The sequence below is a fragment of the Vanacampus margaritifer genome, chromosome 11, assembly GCF_051991255.1.
Source record: "Vanacampus margaritifer isolate UIUO_Vmar chromosome 11, RoL_Vmar_1.0, whole genome shotgun sequence".
Taxonomy (NCBI): Eukaryota; Metazoa; Chordata; class Actinopteri; order Syngnathiformes; family Syngnathidae; genus Vanacampus; species Vanacampus margaritifer.
The window spans coordinates 20,280,827-20,299,608 of NC_135442.1; the positions used below are offsets into that span (position 1 = coordinate 20,280,827).

Genomic DNA, 18,782 nt, shown 5'->3' on the forward strand with positions numbered 1-18,782 from the left:
CTAGCACTTCCTTGCAATTTACACGCTTACAGATGAAATTAGATTTTTAATGTCAGATAATGTGGCATTTTTGCCTAGTCAAAGCAAGAACGCTATGGACCAGATATGGTAAAGGAGATCATAGGCCATATAATTTTATGTATACACGTATGTTTGGATTTGGAGTTTTTTTTTTCCTGAAAGGCCTTGCTTAAGTTTATGTTAAAAATGGATAAGTCACGAAATCTGTACCCGCTGTTGGACATTTTAGTAAATCAGGTCAAGTGTATAAACGTGGATGGCAATTAACTCATTTGCTCCCAAAAAAAAACGGATAAATACGTTCTATTTTAAATATTACCATGCTCCCAAAGACCTTTTTAGGTTTGTTTTTTAAAATGTTTTTTATACTAGAGCATACAGAAGGCTTATTTATGATGCAGACTCTAAACTGAAAAGAACGCTTGAAGCAATAAAGCAAAAAATGGCCAGCAAGTGGCAGCAGAGTATAAGAGACCAATCAGGGCCATGTTGCAAAAAGGCTCTCTTTTCCCCAGTGTTTGAAACAGATTTGTGAATAATGATGAAACTTAGCTATATTCTAATACTAATTGATGCAAAACTGAAACAGATAGAATTATACTTTTTTTTCCTGATGAAAGAAGAGACCTCTAATCTTTCTTTTGTTTTGTTTTTATAGCAATAGAACACAATATTCTGTGGGCCTTGCAAAATTAGTCAAAATCCAGTAAAACAGTCGGGTGCGAAGGGGGTTGTTTCAGTAAAATTGTCTGGAAGTGAATGAGTTAAAGTATTGAATTTTTTTTATTTTGATCTGATATTCCTAATGAGCAGTACAGAAAATATATAGATGGATGGTTATATAATCTATACAAATGTATAAACGCTCCTATTTGCTCTAATTTTACATGAGCTGGACACATAGATCCCAACATGTTTTCGACATACACAAGAGGCCATTTCCCCGAAATATTTTTCACACATTTGTCTAAATCAGTGTTAGTGAGCATTTCTCCTATGTCAAGATAATCCATCCCACCTCACCTGTGTGGCATATCAAGATGGTAACCAATGTTATTTTAGTTAATGAAAATTAACGAAATACCCCAAACTAAAATTCAAAGAATATTTTTGTTAATGAAATAAAATAAAAATGAAAATGCTTTTTAAAAAACGAAAACTAAATTAACAATTGTTTACGTTTACAAAACTAACTAAAACTAACTATAATTGTAGCAAAAATGTCCTTCATTTTAGTTTTTGGTAATTAATTTAATACATGGGCTTTTGGGGTTGATTTAATTATTAACTGGAATAAGGACATTTGAAAGTTTGTCACACAGAAGTGATGTCATCTACCAGCAGCCAATAGAAAAGCACCTTCAGTTGACGTCGCTCCCAGTCGGCAATTTTGCATGCTTGACTTTTGGCTCCAATGACTTGGCTTGCCTGCGTTTTCATTTAACTCAGTCAAAATGCAATACTAGCTAAGAAATGCTTTTCTCATTTTACCATGGTGTTTATTAAATATTGCACACAAGTAGTAACATTTTTTTAAAAATGAAAACTAATACTGAAACTAACTAAAACTAAGCATTTTTGAGGGGGGAAAAAACCTACAACTAATACAAACTAACAGAACCACCCTAAAAACTAATAAAAACTAACTAAATTTAAATTTACAAAACTCAAAACGAAATAAAAACCAACTAAAATGAAAATTCCAAAATTATAATAACTTTGATGGTAACCCATAAAGTACCTTATTTTAAAATGTTACTTGAAACATCACCTGTACAGTTCATAAAGGTTTTATGCTGGCACAGTGCAACACATTATTTCTCCTCACATTATTTGGCCTGTCAAATTGTATCTTAATGTGGAACAGTGTTTTATTTAAGTGTTTTCGCTGTTATTGACCAAGTCACCACTCAATCAAAGCGAAAAAAACAAGATTGTAAAAAAAAAAAAAAAGTTTTCCGACAAACTCCAGAAACAGTAGCTTCCCACCCTGCACACGCACACACATGCACAGTGGAACATATGACTATGCCAGTGTTGTACTGCTATCATTCAGTTTGGAGTCTTTTCATCGGAGTGACTGCTCTGTGATATTACACTTCAACAGTTTTTAGTTTTGCCTCTGACAAAGCCTCACTGTATACTCTGTTATTGGAGATTATAAAATAAAGCATGACTCCTAAACCTAAACTATTCTAGATTTAATTGTCAGCCTTTTGTGACTGTAAAAGACAGTTAAAGTATGTAGCATGATGAAACGAGGCAGCCTAGCACTCGACACATGCTGCTTTGCATGAGACGTGGCCTGAGATAACCTCGTCTAAGAAGCTGCTTGAATGAATAAAATTTTATTGGATCTGAACTTGTTTTTTTCCACTCCCTTTTGATGCTTTTAGGAAAACAGCAGAGCAGGATCCAAAACATTACAAGAAAAAAAAAAAATAGGCACAACTTTCCTAATGACCGTAAAATGGGCCATCACAATTCCAAGGAAGATGCTCACGTTGCCAGAAAACAGCTGAACACACATCATTAACTCATGTCACTTTCACACAATCATGTGCAACCTCACACCCTCAAAACATTTAACCCAGTCATAATAATAATAACTTAACTGCAATTTCTGGAGAATTTGCGTGGGAATGCTGAAAGCTGAATGCTCATAGCTGAATGCTAAGATTTGAATGCTAAGATTTGAATGCTTATTAAGTAAATTGAGAGACAAATGATGAAATTACGACCTCCTGGACACCTAGTAATGATGATAACTTGTATGGAAGTGGGCGTGGAAAGTGATACTGAAAGTTCAATGTCTGTCCCATTGAAAAATTATGGGGAAAAGTTGAAATTTAATGCTAAACTGTGCGAATACTGTAAGTCATGTGGAATAAGACGATATATACCCGGGAGGTGTGAATTTTTTAAGCAAGTTTAAATTTGAACAGTCTAAATCGGAAGTATAATGTGGGAGTTGTTACACTGCAAAAAAGTGTGGAGAATAAAAATCACAATAACATATGTGGGAATGTTTCTATGGAGGACCAAAAATGCCCAAATTAAATAAATGAATACACCAAGAAATAATTAAATAAATGTGTCATGAAATAATTAAATGTGTCATTTATTAATCAAATATATAATTAAATAAACCAATAATTAAATAAATGTGTCATGAAATAATTAAATGTGTCATTTTTTTTCATTAAATATGTAAATAAATAAACCAATAATTAAATTATATATATATATATATAATTATTTTTGTATTTATTTATTTCATGTTCCTGTGTTGCAGCGTTTGATTAATTTATTTTATCTGTCAAACTCGCCCGTGCTTCGGCCTGAAGTGGTTAGAAACATGACGGCTACGGTTATGGATTTTTTTGCTGATGTAGGCGTAGTTCTCGTAATGTCCCGCCTTGACTCTCGCGAGATCCCGCAGTTCTTGTAGGCGGTCACGTCACGCTAACGGCTCCTCATGAACGTCACGGGAATAAATAGTATGCGTGTATGGAGCAGCGGCAGCTTTGGCTCAATAAGACTTGTTGTCCCATCAGGAAGCAATTCCGACACAAAAGCGAGTGGCCCTGTACTTCCCAACTTCCTTTTCTTCCTTTTACCGGGCGGGGTCACATGACTACAGGAAATGCGAAAAAAGTGACTTCCATTTCAACACGTCTCACAAAAAGCACCTCATGAGAGTGTAAATCTGAGTCTAATGGTAACGCACCTACTGAGGTGAATAACGCCACCCTGCCTATCGAATTGTGTTCACTAGTGTGTATAGTTGTTCGTCTCTGTGTGCCCTGCGATTGGCTGGCAACCAGTTCAGGGTGTACCCTGCCTACTGCCCGAAGCCTGCTGGGATAGGCTCCAGCGCCCCCTGCGACCCTTGTGAGGACAAGCGGTTAAGAAAATGGATGGATGGATATAGGTAATTTCATTAATTAATGACACATTTAATAACACATTGATTTATTTAATTCCTTATTTAGTTAATTAGTGAAACATTTAATTAATTAATGACACATCTATTTAATTATTTAATGGTGTATTCATTTATTTAATTTTGGCACTTTTGGTCCTCCATATGCTTCAGCATTCCCACAATAATATAAAATTCTTATTTAATATTTTAAATTTGTTTAAAATTCGATACCAACTGACTCGATTAGCGATATATATAATATATATACTGTATACAGTATCGTATTAGTGTGTAGCTAAGTTCAGTGCTCATGAAGTGTATTCAGCAAGTATACATGTTAATGTTTCATGAAACATGAAAAGTTAAAGTGCTAAAACCAAAGATTGGTTTGCTTTATTCTTGTAATGTTTATTTTCAGTCTTGTTTACTCCCTGTCATGTTTAGCTTCTGTTTTCCTTGTGTTTTCCCCTTGTCTTGTCATTTCCTGTTTTATTGTGAAAAGTCTGACTCGTTTCAGGTCACTTGCCCTTCCTTGTTTGGTGTCTTTGTCAACCCTGATCCCTGATTGTGTCCACCTTTCCCCATTACCCTCATGTGTCATCCAATCAGTGCCCTCAGCCAGGTGTGTCTTGTTATGTCATTAGTGTTGGTGTGTTTGGTCGGTTGTCTCCCCCCTGTCTGTGTCGGTTCATTGTGATTTGTACGTCTTTCCTCATGTCATGCTGCCTGTTATTTGTTCCCTCCCAAGTCATAGTTCAAGTTCATGTTTTGTTGTTGTTGCCACTGTCGTAAGTCATTCGCCACGTCACGCTGACCTTTTTGCCTTATCAGGATCCATGTCATGCTGTTAGTTTTGCCTAAGTTGTTTTGCCATGTTTAGCTTTATGTTTTGTTAGTTCCGTTTATTTTGCACTTTGAAGTTAGCTTTTTGATTAGAAATTAAAACCTTTTTTTTGGACTGCACCTCTGCCTTCCCGCATCTGGGTCCTAAAGCCCCCATCCTACTGACAGTAATCTGATTTATGACTGACTGATTTATTTTTACGCTACATTTGTTTGGTAGAATTTTCGGAAGTTGTCTTTATTTTAGTATAAGACTAAAAGTTTAACATATAATAAATCTGATTTTGTTTATTGTAAAACAGATTTATTTATTAGAAAATACATATCGCTAATAGAATTTTTTTTTTTTATTGTACATCCCTATGCATCACATGCACGGATCCAAACAAATTGACAAGCTCAATACAGCAAGTTAGTGCTCAATACAGCAAGTTAATGCTGAAATGCTGATTACAAGAGTGAAAATACAATTTGTGGGGGGCTTTGCAGTTCACAATCCCTTTTTCAGGCTTAACATGCAGGCAAACATAGCCGTAACGAAATCCCTCCTTGCCATTGATTCCCAACAATGTATGGGCCGGCGTGAGCATTGGCTCACAGCATGACATAGGACGGCCCCCGCAAAACAAGCTAATTCCAGCTATGAAAAATAGAGGTTGCAAAGTGTTCTACTAAGTCCCTTGCAGAATGTTGACAAAATAAATTAAATACCTGTGAACTGTTTTAAATTGAAAAAACAATATATGTCTCATTTAAGATTTGAATGATCTTTTAATGATTGTGATTTATTTAGAAGTTTCATTAAAATTGAATAGGAATAAATTGGAAGCACAGTAAATGCAACAGTTATTATGTAAAATAAACACAAATAATATTCCTCTCAAAATACCCAAAACATTTAACCCACAAATGCTCAGAATATAAAACAATCGTTTGTTCGATCAGATTTCCCCCTCACCCATGAATTAAGCAAAACGTTGTATTTAAAAACTAAAATGGTCTCTGAAAAACGCACCAGGAGAGAGGAAAAGATGCTGCAACACGCGTCACAAAATGTGGGTGCGTGCATGTGTGCGTGCGTGTTTACAGCATTGACATTTAAGGGCCAAGCAGTGTGTGGGCGTGGGGTTGCACAGTGAAAAGGCCACACTGTGTACTACTACAGAAGTTGGCCATGGTTCACATCAGTGTGTGAGATTGTGTGTGTGTGCATGCAGACACGCATGTGTCAATTAGCGGAGTTAAGTAAGAAACTTCCAGAAAAAGGATGTAAGATTTTTGTTTAGATAATTCATATAGCGTATGTATTTAACAAATAGTACATAGATGACAAGAAATTTAAATGTATTTTGAATAATATACTGTACAATGATTGTTTATGTTTGTGGACTTAATTCTTGTCTTTCTATGAATCCAAATGACCATAAGTTTGATTTTTAATGTGAAAAAAAACCCTGAAAACATGAAAATGAATTTAAAAAAACCTGAAAACAATATCCTATTCAAAATATATACTGTATATGACATATGAACTGTGTCATGCTACACGCTAATATATAAGCTTGGGCTGAATGATTTTGAAAAATAATCTTAAACTTTGACTTGCAGTCTTTCAAGCATTCAATATGACATTGTCAAAAAATTCTACCAAACAAGTGTGGCGTAAACTTAAGCCAGTAAGTCATAAGTCAGGTTACAAGAGTAATTCAATAAAATATGTGGCACCTCAAGTACAGGACGCAAAAAAGCAATGAGTGAAAAACTGCCACGATCAAGTCCACTAAAAAAGAGGCCATTTTAAGGATTGCTGCTTGTGTACAACTAAAACATGATTGCGGACCTTCAAACTAAATCATAACCAGGAACTCTACTTATTTGTGTGTCTAATTCAAAATTCTCAGGGTGTGTAATCTTTCGCAACTGGTCTGTTCTGGTTGCAATCATTTGACTGCCCTGAGAATGAAATGGCCCGGCTGAATGACAATATTCACACTACAGTACAGGCATGTCTACTTCAAAAACGGCGAAATCAGAAAGTATAAATTTCTGCACCATCAAACTCAATTTAAAAACTGGCCTTTTTTTGTCACGATTGCAATACAAGCATGCAACAAAAACATGACTATGTGGCATGATGACTTCTGCCATGCTGCACAGTCCTAATCAATGAAGAAGCGGTTACAAACAATAAGATCCAAAAACAATGAACACCGCCCCACCAAACTCTTAAATATCTGTAAATTAAAGTGAGGCATGGCGGAGAAGGCTGAAAGTGAGTTTGTTCCGGATATAAATTCATCGTCCATAATATGGAACTGGTTTGGCTTCACGCCAGACAACAAAGATCTGGCGAATATCATACGCAAAGTGCACAAGGAGAGCGTGAAGGCAAGGCAACATTACGAACTTGTTCAGTCACCTGAAATGACAGCATCTCAGACAGTACAATGAGAGCCCAATGGCAAAAGCTAAAAACTCAAGGAGCGACAAAAGCGCTCATCTAAAACAGCAGACCCTCGCAGAATTCACCAAACTATGACAGAGGCAGTAAACGATGGAATACCATCATGGATGCGTTAACTTTTCATTTGGTAAAATTATGTCCCATTCAAGCTGTTGAAGGCGCACGAAAAAAAAAAAAAAAGATTTAAGTTTTGGATTCACTGCCAAGTCGTACGTTTTTTTGCGAACACCTTCAATCCTCATATTTATGCAAATTGTTTAGAAAAAGTGGCACAAAAAAATGACAAATGTGCAGTTTTTTGCAACAAGTGACCCCTGGTCCTACCGGAATTCAGAGTGATCTTTAACTCATTCACTGCCATTGATGGCTATAGACGTAAAAAAAAATTGAACTATTTCTATTAGTTTAACTTTTTTTTCTTCACTTTTGTTAACAAGAATATGAAAACCTAGAAGAATATTATTGTACATTTAGAACAAGCAAAATATAAATTACAAATTTGAATCGCCTGACGGCCCTAATTTTTTCTAAATTTTATCGCCTGATGCCCCCTTATTTTTAATAATCGTTTCTTTAAAAAAAAAATAATAATAAAATAAAATATATATTTTTTAAATGTCTAGGTTTTCATACTCTTGTCAACAAAAGTAGGGAAAAAAGTTAAACTAATAGAAATAGTTAAAATGATTTTTTGACGTTTATAGCCGCCAATGGCAGTGAATGAGTTAAGGTCCTTTATGGCACTGTATAGTGGATAGGGAGTGATTCTGAACACAGCTCATGACTCAAATGCACGAACTTGCTTCCTTACCTTGTCACTGTCCACGGTGTTCTGCGAGGTTCTGGATGCAATGGAGATGGTGTCCGGTTGGCTACTGCCATCTCCCTGACTGTCTCCGTCGTCACCTCCATCCCTAATCATACACACACACGCATGCATAAATATGAAGAAGTAGCTTTTGTAGCTAGACAAAGTGCAATTACTGCAGAATTTGCGTGGGAATGCTGAATGCTAAGATTTGAATTCATGTGCTTAAATAATTTCAGTGAAATTATAATCCATATTGTGAGTGTGGATGGTTGTTCGTCTCTGTGTGCCCTGTGATCTGCTGGCAACCAGTTCAGGATGTACCCCGCCTACTGCCCGAAGCCAGCTGGGATAGGCTCCAGCGCCCCCCGCGACCCTTGTGAGGACAAGCGGCTAAGAAAATGGATGGATGGATTAAAATACATTTGATATGATAGTCAGTTGGTATCGAACCATTGAGTGTACTAAAATGTGGTCCAAGTGGGGCTTGAACCCAGGTTCTCCATAGTGGGCAGGCAATTGCTCTAACCACTGAGCTAACTTAACTTATTCAAATTCATGTCTAATAGCGTATTTAATTTGAAAACTGTCATCTGATGCTGAAAGCCAACATGCATTTAACACATTCACTGCCAGTCCAGTTAAAATGGATCTTTGACGTGTATAGCCGTCAATGGCACTTTATGAGTTAATCATTTCAGTAAAATTATAAACCATTTCCTGATATGATATTCAGTTGGTATACATACACTTAGCATAATGGCCATGGATATATTTGCATTGTACAGTCGGAGGTGGGATTCAAACCTGTGACCTCCTGGTAACTGGACAACGTACTTTACCAACTGCGCCACCTAGTAGTAACAGACACCTGGCAATAATGATCAGTTGTATGTATGGAAGTGGGCATGGAAAGTGGAACCCATTGAAAATGAATGGTGAAAAGTTGATATTTTATGTTAAATTGTGCGAATACTGTAAGTAATATGTAATCAGACGATTTATATAAACCAGGAGGCGGGAATTTTTTAAGCAAGTTATTTGCAAGTTATTAGAAATTTGAACGGTGTAAAAGTATTATGTGGGATTTGTTACACGGCAAAAAATGTGTGGAGAACAAAAAGTGCCTGATAATAATAATAAAGGTTAGAAACAACAACATATGTGGGAATGTTGTTTAGCATTCCCACAAAAATCTGAAACTGCATGTGAAGGAATGTTGAGAGAGTCCATCATCAAGCTGAACCACAAAATAAAGATTTGTGTGATTTTCACCTAGCATGGGTAGGTCTGGAATTTATCCATTGTGATAAAAAGAGGTTCACTGGATTGTATAATCTGTAAAAGTTATTCAATAAGATGTATTTCTTTTGGAAGATGTGACAATTTACAAACACAATCAGATTTTAGCGCTATGCAACAGGCAGCATGTTTGATGGGTCTGAGGGGATAGCTGAGATGACAAGCATTCAAATTGAAATCCTGGTTCTTGTTTTATGTTAAGTCATAAATATGTCACCTTTTGCGAGGTTTGGTGAGTGTTGCAGTTTTGGGTGGCTGAACGGGCTCCTTGAGGGCCCCTTTCAGGTGAGTCATTCTCTCCTGGATCACCTCCCTGATGTTCTTTATCCACTCTTGTTTGGCTTCAACACTGGATGCCTGCATGAGAACCAAAAAATTTACAGAATATATATTTTTTTACTATACATAATAAACATTCATTGTCTACTTGCCTTCAGTACAGTTTTATTATCGGAGGAGGGGGTTCGCCCAGCCCAGAGTGCAAATTTACATGGATCACCTTCTATGTGCTCCGTCACCCCCAACTCTGATGTCTGCAGTAGAAATGAAGAAGGTGACATCAAATATAAATTCATAAAAGCCATCTTCTGTTACGCCGATGATACTCCAAAAGTCAACTGCCAGTGCTAACTCACATCTAGAGTAACCAATGTTTTTGTAGTTCTTTTTGAGATTCTTCTACAGAAATGTGCTATTCGACTCGTTTTCGGATTTTGATACAGAGATCACACTAACACAATATTTATACAACTAAAAACGTAAAAAAAATTATGAATTGATGGAGTATAACTGTCTTAAAATAATGTATAAAGCCCATCATGACATTTTACCAAAAAAACGCAAATCAGATTTTTTTTAAAAAGGGAACGTGAGTACAAATTAACAAGAACTGTTTTTTCCCATACCTAAACACAGAACAAAAAAACCCGATGTATTTTAATTCAAGGTGTCTTCAAGGATTGTAAAACCAAAACAACTCAGTCTACTAACAGCACAATTACGGTACTAACAAAAAATACATATATAGCACAAAATCATGCTGTTGAATTAATTTGTAAAATTGTTATGTTGAAAACATCTTGTCATTCATTTTATGATGGTCAGGGGCAGATACCACAAGTTTAACTTCTTTCTGTCCCTTTTTCATTTCTTTTTTTAAGTGTGAAATAAAAAAATCTAATGAAAATTAAAAAAATCAAATGTAAAGGCAACAATTACAGTATTTGAAGTGGACCACACTCACCAGTAGTCTGTGTTTGTACTGGTACTTGGTTCTGCCCGCAGAGTCTTTGAACTCCTTGCTGAAGACCAGCGAGAATTCAAACAGGAAGAGGTGTCGGTCCCGCCCCTTTCGGATGAGCGAGCGCGGATCCCAAACCTGGAAACTGTCCTGTAGGATCAACTCGCCCTGCACCTCCAAGTTCTCCTCAAAACCTGGAGGGGAAGACAGTGTTGTCATATCAACTTGAGCCTTATGACAAGTCAAGGTTTATTAGTAAGGAAACTGAAAGACTTTAATTTGTGCACTTGAGCCAAGATAGTTTCTAAAACAGTGATTGAGGTGTTGCATCTATTATTGTACAAGTGTTTTGTATGGCGGTGGCTGGGCTGGTACCTTCCAACATGGCGAGGTGCATGGCATCGTTTGCTCTCTTGGGCACGCTGAGCATGACCTCCAGACCATCTTTAATCTCCCCTTTACCTTCCTCGCAACAGGATAGCAACTCCTACAGCACACCATTTTACATGCAGTATTCGTCGCCGTCAACATGACTTCTATTATTACTCTGACGCCTGTCCCACCTTGAGCAGCAGCTGGTACTTGGTGATTCTCTGCACTGGCTTGATGAGGTAAGACGAGATAGAGTTAGCCAGGGCGCGTCGCTGCTGGATGTCCTGCTCACACACACACAGAGAATCACAAATGATGACAGGACTCAAATGCAAAAACATTTTTTACAACACCAACAATACAAAATGATTTAGATTTGTATGTGCATACATATTTATATGTACATATTGAAATGTATGCGTATGTATATAATACATGTATAATCAAAATTATATTTATTATTAATATCATTGATTTTTCTTTTATGGAAGTTTTATTGTAATTATACTCTTATAAAAGTGTTGTGATAGCAGATATTGATAGCCTACATTACAATACTACCCTCTGCTGGAAAATTAAGGTAACTACATATTCATCACTGTACCACTAAACATTTGTCTTATGTAGATTGCCATTTTCTATAGCGCTTGTTCTGCCGTTAATCCCAGCTGAGTTTGGGTTAGAAGTGGCGAATACTTTGACCTAATCACCAACCAATCACAGGGCAGATACAGACAAACAAGCATTTATGCTGTATGCACAACAACGAAGGACAATTTAGAATCTTCACTAAACCTAACCTGCATGTTTTGGAATGCGTGAGGAAATCGGAGTACTCTGAGAAAAGCCACGCAAGCACAGGGAGAAGCACCACATGGGAACCTGAACCGAGATTCAAACACTGAACCCTTTGGACTGTGTGACACAGATGTGCTAACCACTATGTCACTCACCGTGCTGCCCCCCTGGCATACAGTTAGATATTTACTTTTATTTATTTAAATGTTTCTTTCCTCCCTTTCCTATAGCTCATGTTCTCTTTATGGTAATAGGTGAGCTGGAGACTATTTATGTAATTACTTCAAGTATAGGTAGAGGCGTAATCAACAAACTAAAATACTTACATCAAAAAAGGTGCCGGCGTGCTCTAGGATGAGCTGGCTAGAATCCGGTTTGTTCTTGCAGTAATCCACGTAAATGTGGAATTTATCAGCCTGCATCAAATCAGAAGGAATTCGATGATGGTCATTTGTCTCAAGTGATTAGTTTTAATTAGGGGTGTCAGGCAATTAAAATTTGTAATCGTAATTAATCGCATGACTTCAATAGTTAACTCACGATTAATCACAAATTAAATATATGTTCTGAATGTACAATAAAGTATTTTTTCCAAAGTTTTCATACTCTAATACTACTAATTACTAATACTACTACTTACTTACTTACTTATATTACTAATAGAAATATGGCTGCATATTTTAGTCATTGATACAGTAGTTTCATAATAATTCATAAAATTGCGTTAAAATTAAAAAGATGGACTGTACTGTAAAAAAACAAGTGTGATATCGATTTGAGATGAGGTCATTTTTCTGCCACGAGATGGCATAATTGCATTTGTAAGATGATGACAAATCAGTGCTTTTTTTTTCATATTAAGAGCTATCTAGTCTTTAATATGACGTAACTTGTGAAATTCTGCACATTTATAAAATGGTAAAATACAACTTGACCCCAGGCTTCACAAATCTATGCATTATTATTACATTTATTGCTGCTAAATTTTGATGTGGACGTGTCTGCTGCTTTGTGACCGGAATTCCCCCAATACAGGCTTTTCAAATAATTAATTAATTAATCACGCGTTAAAAATATTAGTGGCGTTAAAGGAACTTAAAATCAACTCAAAATTAACACACTCATTTTGACACCCCTAGTCTTAATATTAAACAAATGAATACAAATAGTCATACCCAGGTGACGAAGCAATGGCCCACATCCTCGGGCAGCTGCTCATAGTTGACAAGCTCCTTCAAGAAAATACTGCAAGTGCACAAAGAACAAACATAGTAGTCATATGTTCTCAATGAGCACACTGGGCCCTTATTCAGCACTACTTTCATAAGCTTGTAGTCCATCAAAAACAAGCATGTCCTGACAAATACCCAACAAGAAGAAAATTGCCAGTGAAGGCCAGAAGCTTTGGGAAATAATGCATTTAAAGACGAAATCTAACAGATGAAAAATACACTTAGTTCACTTAAAGTTCATGTTGAAAAGCAACAAAGTTTCCACATCACAGAGGCAGAAACAAATTTGCTTTGTAAGGAGTTGTCCTCTCACTAATTTGAGTTTTTTAGATGGATTTCATCTTCATAACACAACCAAATAAGCATTCAGGGGAGCAGTTGCACACACTTGTTTTCCTTTTCCTTTTTGTTTAATTAAATAAACCTTTTTTTTAGCACATATCTGCATTACCTCCTGCTTCCCTGCATTTGGGTCCACACTAGTGATGGGCTGATGAGGCCTCATGTAACGTTACGACACTGTCTTTGTGTCAATACTGTGTGACTGAATACTCACACGCTGGACCATATAAATAATCCCTACAGGCAACCTAATTAACAGACCCACCTAACACTGATTTGATGACCTCATACAATAATTTAAGTCATTGTATTTTCTATTGTATTCATTTTTTCATTTAAAATCAAAATGTTTTTGATATTTTTAGATAGTCAATAAATAATGTGAACATTTGTTAATGTGAAAATATGAGTGAAATACATATATGGGCTCATAATTCAGAAATGCCTAACCAAAAATGAAAAAAAAAAAACTAACTTAATAAATTAAATACATAAATGAAATGCATCGTGTAAACAGTAAGTAAGGTAAGGTAAGTGCATAAATGAAATGCATGGAGTTTTATAATTTAGCAAGAGACTTTGAGAGTATTAACCATTGAGCTAAATGCCCACAGTATTTGCTAAGGAGAGGAGGATCACCTACTGGGAAGGTACGGAAAGAGAAACCCTGAAACAGAAAAATATTTGCCGATATGAGATCAAAATTGTCCTACATGGTGAAATTCTTTCTTCCCCTTCTGGATTCCCTATCACACTGACTTGAAGGGAATTATTGAGCTTCAAAAGGTGTGTGATTTATTAGAGACGCAACCCACTGACAGATGCGCTTCCTTATAAAGTTCAGTGGCTGTATCGGTCACGTGATATGCGCACCAAAACGAGGTTTGCTTTACGAGCTTGATGCATGCACCGATTCATCAGTGTTGCCGGATTTATCACTAGTCCACACCATCTACTAATTCTGAGGTTTAGACAGTTGAATTCTTAATTGTTTGTCGTATCAAGACGTTGTGGACAATTGTATTCTTTCAGCTTTATGGAAATGGTTAGTGGAAGTTTTTTTTTGGTCCTCCTACTCCCCAGTGCACAAAGCAAGGACCATAAAAGTATGTTTGGATGACTTCGGTGTGAATGACCAAACGCCCTTTTGGATAAACTAAAGATTGTAGCAGAGTCAGTTTGAAAACAAAATTGCTATATTGTCACTAAAATGATGCATTTGGTTTGAAAAGTCAAGAAGTGAAATATATTTGCCATTAAAATACAAAACATTACATGGGATTACTTAAAGGATACAACAATGTTTTATATTTAGCCTCTAAATGATGGATTTTTGTTCAAGCAGGATAATTTCCCCATGAAAAAGTTGATATTTTTCCATTCAAAAACTATGCTTGATAACAGAAAGATCATGCAAGACCATTTATATTGCCTCAAAATTGGACATCTTCTCATTCCCAATTATCAGTGAGTGGTCAAATCTCCATAAATACACGAAAAACTGATTTGGCTAGGGACATGGTCGTTTCGTAAAAAAAAAAATGCACTGCCATAAAAACACACTTTCGGGTCAGAAAAAAAAACTTGAAAAGCCTATGATTTTTTTTCCTCCCTAAAAACACTCTTTTAAAACCACAGTATTTAAAGGCTATATATTAGACGGAAAATATGGATATGATTACTTTGTAATTAGCAACATCAGTGACACACTTAAATCTTGTGAGAGCTGCAAAAGTGGAAGCTGTTGTAGGTCCCAACATTTGTCCATGTACAGTAATTTGTAACGTACTACATAATACTGTACAACAATTGTCCAAAAGTCACACAATTTTGCATGGAGTTCCTCATGTAAAGGTTTAGGGTCCACTGGTGTTCTTAAACATTTGAATCTACCTGTGTTTTGCCCTTCTAAAAAGAACAATATGTAATGAAGTGTATTCCATTTCCCAAATAGCAAAGTCCCTCACTTGTTGTGGAAGTCATAGATCTCCTGCATGTTGCCGAAGATGACGTGCTCCTTATTGGCGATGGCAGGCGGGATCTCATCCCCGCCCCTGGTCATCTCACACAAGTAGGTCTAGAATAAACAGGTATGACTACCCGTTAACATTTGCTCTTACAAAAGCACTATCAGTAAAAACACAGGACCTCCACCAAGGCTTAAATACTTATATAAATAATATACAAATAGTTACATTATGGTTAAAAGAGGTACAATGTCTTAAGATCCAACATAAATACAACTAATTACAATCTGATCACATGACATTTTACAAGGAGTCATATGTTTTTAAAGGATTTTCAAAATTGCTGCCAAATGTCAAATCTGGATCAGATATGACATACATAACAACCTGAGAAGATTTGATGTCGTTTTTAAAACGGTAGACAGGAAGAAAGAGTTTTTAAGGCTGGTTTTCTCACCTCCAGACATTCCTGGAGATCTCTGACGTAGGTCTTCTCTGTCTGCAGGAGCTCGGCCATGATGAATCTAAAGAAAGACGATTTTTTACATATAGAGCCCACTTGAAACGGAAAATATCAGAATACAAACAATAGTTTCAGGAAGTAAAATACAAAAATGCAGTGCTTTTATTGCTCTGTGTATATGTACTGGTATATGTCTTTACATACACAGTAAATTCTGAAGAGTAAATTTGACTCTATTTAGAGTGGGACTAAATAGACTCAGTTTTAGAGTAGGATAACATTTACACTTGGAAGAGGGTAAAATAAAAAAAAATAAATAAATAAAATAAAAGTCAAGGGTTGAGGAACGAACTCACGACCTTCAGCTTGGTAGACAGACTCCCTGAGCTACGCAGCTCCTGCTGTGTGTTAGCGGATCGCTCATGTCAGATGTAATCTTCGTACCTCCAAAAACAATGGTCTCCTCTTGGATATAAGTAAACAGTAGGAGGGGCATAGCTCAGGTGGTAGTGTGGCAGTATTCCAAGCTGACAGTCGTGAGTTCGTTCCTCAACCCTTGAGTGACTCTTTTTTCCCCCAATAAATGATCTCTTCCAAGTGCAAATATTTCTCTAAAAAAACGGAGTCTATTTTGTCCCACTCTAAATAGTGTCAAATGTACTCTATAGGCTTTACTGTGTATATGTAGCTATATGTACACTGTAAGTAAAGCCATGCCATGATAATCCAAAGGAGAAAATTGTAATACCCATAAAACTAAAAACTAAAAAAAAGAAGAAGAAAACTGAACTTATTGCCAAGTGGGAAAGCAAGGCACCTTTCATACACAGAGGCAATTCGAAGTGCTCCACAGAAAACAGGAAAGTGAGCAACACGTAAAACACAAATTAATTAAAATCAGAGTAAAATACCAAGACATAAATCAATAATTAAAATAATAAATAGAACAAAGGGCACATCATGTAAAGGATCTAAATAAAAGACCTACAGCAGCTATACTATAACAGAAACAGAAAAAGCCCAGGAAAACACTTTTTTTTTCTCCAACTGTGACTTGCAAGTGGATAGGGTTGGGGGACATTTCAAAGGAACCCCGACTGTCATGACAAGTTTGCTCTATACTATTTATTTGGTTGTTACTGACATCCCTTGGAAGTGGTCAGTTGTCTATATGATCTCAAATCAGGATTAAACGGGGTGAAGCTGCTTTTAGCCACTGTGCTTCACTTAAATGGAACCAGCTTCCTCATTGTGTTTAGCTCATTCGCTGCCAATGACGGCTATAGCTGTCAAAAATTAATTAGAACTATTTATATTAGTTTAAAAATGTTTCCCACTTTTGTTAACAAGAGTATGAAAACCTAGGGGGAAAAAAATTATTGTACATTTGGAACAGATATAAAATTTGTGATTAATCAAGAGTTAACTAGTGAAGTCATGCGATTAATTATGAGTAAAAAAAATAATTATCGCCTGACGCCCCTAATTTTTAATAATCTTTTCTTTTTAAAAAAAAAAGAAAAAAAGAAAAGATTATTAAAAATTAGGGACGTAAGTTTTTTTCCGTAATTAATCGCATGATTTCACTAGTTACGCCACAATTAATCACAAAGTTTATATATCTATTCTAAATGTACAATATTTTTTTCTAGGTTTTCATACTCTCAACAAAAGTGGAAAAAAATGCTAAACTAATAGAAATAGTTCAAATGAATTTTTGACATCTATAGCCATCAATGGCAGTGACTGAGTTAAAGGAACCTCGACTGTCATGACAAGTTTGCTCTATATTATTTATTTGGTATATAACATAACTATTAGATTCATTTTTCAAAAATAATTTACAGTTTAATACATTTTGTAGAAACCTTATTTGGAAGTACGCCACCAGTGTTATTTACGTCGCAACGCATTCCGTGCATTGTGACGTAGAATGGCGGCGGCTCTGCCGAGCAATGTGAAACGTCTATAAAGAAAGCAAGTTAAGCCTCGTAGCGTTCCTAAAGAAACCACATGCAATCGGGAGAGTCACTTTCTCCCACGCTGTGCTCTCCTCATTTACCAGACGCATTCAAGAGTTTTGATCGTCCATTTAGGGACGTAACGGAGGCTTGCCATACTTTCTTTATGGACGTTTCACATTGCTCGGTAGAGAGCCAGCCCCCATTCTACATCACTACGCACTGAATGCGTTGCGTTTAACTTGAGGTTTTGTCTTTATATCTCTAAAATCGAGCTGGTCACTAAAGACTTTCCTTTCGTTTTGGTTGCCAAAAACAATAACTTCAGTTCAGTCTTAGTTTAGCTTAAGGAAATTAGATTGCATCCATATGTGGGATCATATATCAATTTTTGGGAAGTTAATTATCTGCATAGCTATGATAGGCAACGGCATTGTTGTGAATGACCTGACCCAGGTATAGGTTAAATAAAAGTGGTCCAAGTATCGAACCCTGGGGGACTGGGAACCAACATCACCCCCGACCTTAAGATACAATCTGAACCAGCTGAGGACCATACCTGAAAGTCTTACCCCCTTTTCCAGCCTGACAAGAAGAATTTGGTGGTCAACAGTGTCAAAAGTTGCACTTAGATCAACTGAAGTCTGTATTGACCCAGATCACCTGCGTAACAGGTGAAAACTTGTGCAGTCACTGAACAGATGTGACCCATTGAATTGTGAGGATGTCTGCAAGTCCGGATTGTGGAGATGTGAATTCCATAGAGATCCATTTGCAATGTATTTCACACTTGCTAAGACAAGGCAGAGCGAACCTGGACCAATTTGTGTTCACATTGCAAGTTCAGTTAAAGCAACGATTTTGCAGCAAAAATGCTGACTCATGACACTAATTTGTACTCACTCTTTCTTCCTCGCCGACTTCCTCTTCTCCTCGTTTACCTCATCGTTGGGCTCACGCAATTTGATCTCGGGGTCATCTGACAAGCTGGCGGGAATAATATCCAACTCTAAGTCCTTGTTGTCCTGAAAATGAAAACAA

The 18,782-nt window shown here is 36.5% G+C and overlaps 1 protein-coding gene across 3 annotated transcripts in view; it reads right to left on the reverse strand.

Annotated features, from left to right (window-relative positions):
* kalrna (kalirin RhoGEF kinase a) overlaps window positions 1–18,782 on the reverse strand; it is a 138,971-nt gene that overhangs the window by 46,583 nt on the left and 73,606 nt on the right. For all 3 annotated transcript variants that reach the window (XM_077579218.1, XM_077579217.1, XM_077579219.1), the window contains exons 28-38: window positions 18,645–18,766; window positions 15,775–15,841; window positions 15,318–15,427; window positions 12,952–13,021; window positions 12,103–12,192; window positions 11,170–11,262; window positions 10,982–11,093; window positions 10,610–10,800; window positions 9,798–9,899; window positions 9,584–9,723; window positions 8,068–8,170 (exon numbers count right to left, since the gene is read on the reverse strand). In XM_077579218.1, the coding sequence (XP_077435344.1) occupies window positions 8,068–8,170; window positions 9,584–9,723; window positions 9,798–9,899; window positions 10,610–10,800; window positions 10,982–11,093; window positions 11,170–11,262; window positions 12,103–12,192; window positions 12,952–13,021; window positions 15,318–15,427; window positions 15,775–15,841; window positions 18,645–18,766 (1,200 nt within the window). The remainder of the gene's footprint in view (window positions 1–8,067; window positions 8,171–9,583; window positions 9,724–9,797; window positions 9,900–10,609; window positions 10,801–10,981; window positions 11,094–11,169; window positions 11,263–12,102; window positions 12,193–12,951; window positions 13,022–15,317; window positions 15,428–15,774; window positions 15,842–18,644; window positions 18,767–18,782) is intronic.